This window comes from Hipposideros armiger, unplaced genomic scaffold (genome assembly GCF_001890085.2).
Source record: "Hipposideros armiger isolate ML-2016 unplaced genomic scaffold, ASM189008v1 scaffold_29, whole genome shotgun sequence".
Classification (NCBI taxonomy): Eukaryota; Metazoa; Chordata; class Mammalia; order Chiroptera; family Hipposideridae; genus Hipposideros; species Hipposideros armiger.
Window position 1 is genome coordinate 5,936,170 of NW_017731379.1, and position 7,445 is coordinate 5,943,614.

General features: G+C 38.8%; 1 protein-coding gene across 1 annotated transcript in view; it reads right to left on the bottom strand.

The window, feature by feature from the left end:
• Nucleotides 1-7,445, bottom strand: part of ACACA (acetyl-CoA carboxylase alpha) — a 368,135-nt gene that overhangs the window by 153,525 nt on the left and 207,165 nt on the right. The window contains exons 19-25 of the mRNA XM_019636609.1: nt 7,097-7,242; nt 6,060-6,210; nt 4,597-4,731; nt 4,073-4,219; nt 3,535-3,723; nt 2,854-2,954; nt 2,025-2,113 (exon numbers count right to left, since the gene is read on the bottom strand). Coding sequence (XP_019492154.1) covers nt 2,025-2,113; nt 2,854-2,954; nt 3,535-3,723; nt 4,073-4,219; nt 4,597-4,731; nt 6,060-6,210; nt 7,097-7,242 — 958 coding nt within the window. The remainder of the gene's footprint in view (nt 1-2,024; nt 2,114-2,853; nt 2,955-3,534; nt 3,724-4,072; nt 4,220-4,596; nt 4,732-6,059; nt 6,211-7,096; nt 7,243-7,445) is intronic.

Consider the following 7,445-nt stretch of genomic DNA (forward strand, 5'->3'; position numbering starts at 1 on the left):
AACGTCCTCCACAACTAGACTGAAGAACAAAAGGACAGCAACTTGTCTGTTCCCCTTCCCCCAATTCCCCAGCACTGTTCCCATCCCCCCAGTCCCCAATTAAAAAAAACAAACAAAACTTCTCCTACTTTGTAGCTTGTTATTGTAGGTCTTTTTATGATATCTTTTCATGAACAGAAGTTCTTAAGTAGGGTCGAATTAATCAACCTTTTTCTTTATAGGTTGCATTTGCCGTATCTTGTATGATAAAATCTTCCCTACCTTGAGTTTATAAGGATATTCCCCTGAAAATGTAATAGTTTTGCCTCTTTAGTACATGTTTAAGTCTTTAATTCATGTGGAATTGATTTTTGCATGTATATGGTAGAAGGTAGAGATCCAATTTCTTCTTTTGGTTTTACAAATAAATAACCCATTGTCCTAGTATCATTTATTGAAAAGCCTATCCTTTCTTCATGATCTATAATGCCTGCTCTGTTATAAAGTAAGTTTTCATATATGTGTGGATCTGATTCTGAGCTATTATGTCCCATTGGTCTATTATTAATCTGTCCTTACACCAATATTACAATCTCTTCATTAATATGGCTTTATATTTAATATTGACACTTAACTGGACAAATCCTTCCATCTTATATTTCTTAGATACTTGTTACTGTCAGACTTTTCTTTCATGAAAATTTTAGAATAAGCTTGGCAAATTTCATGAAAATACCCTACTAGGATTTTTATTAGAATGTTAATAAATCTACAGATGAATTCAGGGAGAATAATGCTTTGCAAGCATATATTCCAATCTAAGATCATGATATTTATTTAGATTTTCTTTATTATTAACTGATTATAATATTCTCCAAAAGAGGCTTGTACATTTTTTGTTATTCATTAGTATTTAATATTTTGGATTGCTCTTTGAAATAGCATATTTTTCTAAATACCTGTTCTAGTCCTCGTATCTCTCCTTCATTTCCTTGTCTTACTGCAGTGGCTGGACATCCAGTATGATGCTGACTAGAAGTAGTGATAGCAGGTTTCCTTGTATTATTCCTAATCTTAAGAGAATGTTTCAACATCTTACCACTATGTATGGTGTATCCTACAAATTTTTTGATGGGGAACCTTTGATTAAAGAAGTTCCATTTCACTCTTCATTTGCCAAGAGTTTATCATGAACAGATATTAAATTTTGTCAAATGCTCCCTCCTCCCTTCCCAATATCTTGGAATGATGACCATGGTTCCCCACACCCCTTTTTAAAGCTATTACATAATAAATTATATAATCAGTTTTTCCGATATGAATTAAGCTTGCATTAGTGGGATAAAGCCAACTTGGTCGTATACATTGCTGAATTCAGTTTGCTAATGTTTACTTGAGTATTTTTGCTGGTTATGACTGTCAGAGCCATCCTTTAAAGGAATCAAAAGGGAGCAAAAACAGACACAAGAAAATGTTAGGTGGTATTTCAAATTCTACGGTGTTTCACTGCCATCTTGTGGCAGGAAGCAATATCAGCAGCATGTAGCTTTAAACTCTTAGCCAGGGTGTTTCACAGTTAGAGACTTTACACATCATGTAGTGAAGCTCTTCAGAGAAAGCTGGGGAAAAATTCCACCGAAATGATACGCTGAAAAGTAGTGGAAAATTTGAGCCTGTTTCAGATGCCTGTGGTTCAATCCATGGATTAGCTGCTGAGAGGCAAGCTCTTCAGATAGGGTTTCTCAATTTCAGCCTAGTCATTAGTCAACCAACTCTCACTATACAAGGTCAAGAAAACATCAACGGGGAATGCTAATCTCTACTAGAAAAATTATCTCAGCCCTTTCCCAGAAGCACATGGATTCACAATCTCATCAAGCTGTGTTTTGTTGTTCTTTCTGAGGCACAAGTAGGATATAGAAGTTTAGTTTTCAAGGGAGTGGTGAAAGGAGGAAGAGTTAGTGAGGATGAACTGTGTCAGCTGTTGCACAGTCAGTCCCACAGGGAAACTTTCTCAGATACAGAGTCCCCAGGAAGAGGCTTACCGTTCTGGAACTGTGTCTCTACTCGCAGGTACTGCCGCAGCAGGTCCATCACCACAGCCTTCATGTGGCCTCGGATGCCACTTCGGTACCTAAGCAAATAGAACAAGTCTCCACCGAGAAACCTAACAGGCTAATGCTATTAAATAATAACAGACTATTAAATAATAAACCCAGAGCCCAGATTTACTTTCTAGACTTCCTACTGAACTGTTTTCCCCCTGAATAGATGGCAGCACTGGGGCAAGCCTAAAATCAACTAACCAGATTAATTTAAAACCCAAGCCTAAAAGAAATCTGTCTATAGACAAGATTTTTCTATAAAGGAAAAGAGAAAAAAGGAGAACAAAACAAAACTGAAAACCACTTAATAGGCCTACCTAACAACAGCCTGGTTCAGTTCCCACTGCTAAGTAGAAATGATTACCGCACCCTTAAAACAACTAAGAGACATCTGAAAAATTTATGAGTATCTTAAAGTTGAAAATGTTCTGTGAATATTACATTTGTCCAATAGTTGGCTCCATAAGCTAAGAAGATATGTCACACTGGGCCCTGTGCCAGAAGTAAAATTAGGGGTTTCATCAAATTGTTAAGAGAAAATAAAATTTGTGTGCCTTAATAATAGAATAGAAAGCAGTCATCACAAATACTGAGTATAAGCGTTACCTTGCAATTCTAAGAGATTTAGAAGATGTAAGGTATTTTCTAATCTATAGGTGCTCTCTAATTTCTCAAAGTCAAACTTGAAGTAAATCCCTTTGTGACTACTAAGAAGAAAGGAATGTACTGGGATGGGCGGGTCTGGGATTCTGGAGTTGCATGTAACTACCTCTGGACCAGCTGGACAATGCTCTGAGTGTTCATGAAGAAGACTTCCCGTTCAGATTTCCGGTTCAATGTGGCCGCATGGCTATCTAGAATGTTGGCAATCTAAAGCATAAGAAAGAGAAAAAAATGAAACCCAACCCAGCAAAGGGTCCCAAAGCATTAACCTGTAGAGCATCACCACTAGGGATCTTCTTAACTAAAACATGTCAATTTCTATCTTTCTTATGCTGGGAGCATCTGGGAGTTACTGGGCATAGTTTAGAGCCTGGGTTAAATAAGCAAGCAACCTGTATTTCTTTTCACCCTTTCCCAGATGAACTAAGGAGTGAATCACAAAAACTACCAGAGGTCATGACAGGCAAGACATGCTTAAGGTCAAAGTCCAACTTGACTCTCCGCTTGCCTAGCTTTACTTCCAACATATAAACTTGCTTTATAGGCAAAGGGTAAGCGTGATGTGAGATAGTAAGGAAGTCTCGGATAATAAAACTGCAAATATCCCTCTACTTTAAATTCACAAAAATACCTCTAATTAGGTATTAAACCAAGAACAAACCTCTGTGGAGTACATGGCCACTATGATTTTGCAAAAGCACAACATCCAGGTAGTAAGGAGGAGCCAAACAGGAAGGAATCCTATACCAGAAACTCCAGTGGAAAATGAGTGGTACTGTGTAGATACCTGCTGGCTGGGAAACTGACAGAGGACTGATGTGATGTTGCTAGCATACTGAGCCATTTCCTTCTTGATAGACTTCTCCACATTAGGGGGGATGCGGCCAGAGACACTGGTCATGATATCTTGCAATTCTAGAAGAGGTAAGGAGGGATCTCTGAGGGTCTTCATCAACCGCTCTACCCAGTCTTTTACCTAAGGAGGAAATAATAAAATAGGATCCAGACAAAATTAACACAATCCCCAAAATAAAACGATAATATCTGAATTCACTATCACATTCACTTTGAAATTGCAATATAAGCTTCTAACACTGCCCTTATTCTCTGGTTTAAAACCAATTAGATGGGAAGTCTATGACACGGATAAGAAGCAAGGAGTTAAAGACTTCAAATCCCACAACTAAAGGTGAAAGCGGTCCAGGCCAAATAGCTTTCTTTCCCTCCCTCTAAAAAAAAAATCCTTATACAACTTTCAAACTATCTCGGAGAACAGGTACCTTACCTTATTTGTACATCCCTTCCCCAAGAGAAGTAATTCATACCCTGCTGCTAAAGAAAGGATCTGGAAGGCAGTATCCATTCATTACGTTGACCAGGTTATCCAGGACATAGTGGAACACTCGATGGAGCTTCTCGCCTCTGAACGCTGTGCTCTGGATCTGCGGCAGGCTACCCGTATGAAGCTCGGCCTGTCGACCCCAATGAGAAATCAAGTCACCCATTACCTTCTACTCAGGGTACAAAAATACCACTGCAACTTAGAGTCATCCTTCAAAATCAAGACATCCCTTCATCATACACAGCTACAAGGGGAGAAGTCAATGGAGGAACAATCATGAAAAAAAATCATAGAATCTTAGTATTGTAGTAACTTTTGCAAACTCCATTTCCATAATGCTATAGGCACAAATACAAGGCATAAGATCAGGGGGGAAAGCTTATGAAAAACTGGCAAAGCAAGCATTGAGATTTCAATGCTTTTGAAATCTGAGATTTGTCCCTTCAAATTACCCCTACCATGTAATCAGCTCTTAGAGAGCAATATTAAAAGTACCTTCCTACTCACCTGCTGGACCTTGCTGGGGTTATCCAATTGCATTTTGGCTATTACACAGCCAGGGTCAAGAGCTGCTCCAGGCCGCTTGACATAATGAATACAGCCAGACTCTATAGCTGTTAAAGTCATCACCATCTTCATCACCTACAATGAAAAATAAATAAAATTAGAGTTTGGCCTTTCTTTACACAGATGAGGTCAGTTTTCCCCTCAACATTTAAGTTGGACTATACCTTATTCAATCCAGGAAAATGAGAATCTATCAGCATCTCCAAGAGACTACTATCAAGGAAGCCTTAGAAAATCTCTCAGAACCTAGCTTTAGGGATAAATGACAGCTGCTGACATTTCCTGTTTCTAACGTTTAAATCTATTTTGTCATAGTTTGTGTTTTTACTTGTTTTGTATTTAGAAGTGATGAACAATTCAGCCTCTTCATACCTGTGGGTCTAGATGCTCACTCTGTCTACTGAAGATATGCAGGCTAAAACCCAAGGATCCTTCTTCACTCTTCTTTCTCCCTTATCTGCCAATTAATTACAAGGCTCAGCCAAGTACTCTTCTAAACCTCACTCAAAAATCTTCTCTTGCCACCTCTTTGGTTGAGACCCTCATCATTTCTGGCCTAGAGTACTACATACCCTCCCAGCATATTTTCAAGTAGGAAATTTTCAAGTACTTGCTATACACCTCCAACAAGGTCACTAAAAGCAATCATTCTAGAGCTCAGGTCTTGTCCTATACTTTTCCGTGTAAATCCTTCCATGATTCCCCACTGCCTTGCAGATAATCTAAGTTTTTTAGTATGTCTTATAAGGTCCTTCATGATCTCAAATTCTGTTCACTTATTTAGCATTTTTGCTTGCCATTTCCCATTAAACCTTAGTCCATTCTCAAGCAGTACCGATATGTACTTTCAGTTCCCTAAATATACCATACTCTCTTGCTTCTGTGCCTTTGTACATGTTGTTCTTCCACCTTTAAACATTCTTCCTTGCCCTTCTTCACCTGGTCCATTACTACGCATCTTTCAAAACTAAGATCAAAGTACCCTCTTTCAGGAAGTCTTTGCTTCCTCTCTGCCCACACCCATGCAGCCCCACACTGATTTGGGTTACGTGGCCCTTGTGCTTAGCTCTATCAGAATTCATATTTCATTACTTGTCTATTTTGTGGCCCCACTCTACCAATCATATTTTTCCTGCATTACCAGTACTTAGCACAATAGTTAACACTCATTAAGTGCTATTTGCTAGTATCTCTTTTTAGAGCCAGAGATTCCTCATCTGTCAAAGAAAAACTGTGAGCTTTTAATTTGTTGTTCAAATCTTAAGGTTCATAATTCCCATTAAACAAACAGGGGCTCTCTCCTTTCTATTTCCTTTCTGTTACTCTTCAGTCCTAGTCCATCGCAGCCAACCCTTTTCCCACCTTCCCATCCCATGACCCGAAAGCCCAATCATCACCCTGACCTCAATCTCAGCATAGCACTGGCCAGAAAACACGTGGCCTCCATCCTCCACAATGTACTGGATTAACTTCCCTGCAGAAGGTGAGCGCATCACGGAAGGGTCATTCTCTTTCTCAAACACACAGGTTTTATTGCCAATTGTGATACGATATCTAGGAGATAAAGTGGGAATATGCAAGTGAATAAAACACCTCAGGTTGTCAAGGACAATGGTAGAATAACAATCTTTAAAAAAAAATTGAAAACTTTATTCTACACACCCACATGCACACATGATATTAATTCCATCTTTGTTTACAATGCTAAATAACCAAAATTTCTTTCAGTAAAGGTCTGAATTTATTTAATTCAGATTGAATAAATTATGGTACATCTATATAATGGAATACTATATGACCATTAAAAAGAGCAGGCACCTCTATTTTTAAAAAACACCACCACAAAGATGATGATGATGTAACAGCTAACATTTCTTGAACCCTTACTATATCTGGGGCAATATTCTAATAAGCACTTTACATATGTTAATTCATTTAACTGCCACAACAACACAGAATGATTGGTGTTGAGCAGTCTATAATATACGTTAAAGAAAAAAATTAGGTGCAAAACGGTACCTAAAGGTTATTTTTATCTGTGAATTCATTTAAAAGAAAAACAGAGTATGTACATATATGTAACTAGTAGATCCACATATAAGTTTCTGCAAAAATACATAAGAAGCTGTTAATAGTAGTTGCTTATAAAGAGAGGAACTTATTTTTCATTGTCTAACCACATTGGAGTGGCAGAGAGACAGTGTTTTTTCATTGTAAACACTTTGGTCCTCTTGAAATTTTTGTTAAGTACATGTACTAATTTTTTTAAGTTAAAATGGAATATCACCCTCCCCAATTCCCCAACACTATTTCTCTCCCCTAATTCCCCAGTTAAAAATAAATAAATAAAATAAAATGGAATACCAAAAAAAGAGCTAGTGACTTCTGAGAGGAAAGGCTGAGGCGAGGACCAGCAAATGGACCTCCAACAGCCACTCACCTATCCACTTCCTCCTTCATGTACGTGGTGTAGCTGCTGCCATCATAGGACAGGAGCAGCCCTCCGTCACTCAGCCGATGCACATCAACTTCTACACAGGAGCCATTCATGATCACCACATAGGAGTTAGGGGACTGTCGAGTCACCTGTAAGGAATGAGAACCAGAAGGGACAAGTCAGTGTCCCTTCCAGGTGGAGTCCCAGACAAAATCCAGTGCCTCAAAAATATAGGTGGGGCCGGCCGAGTAGTTCAGTTGGTTAAGAGCTCGCTCAAGAGTTTGAGCTCTGAGCAACAGCAGTTCGATGCCCCGCCCAAGCTGAGCTGCCGCTGAGCTGCCAACAGGTGGCA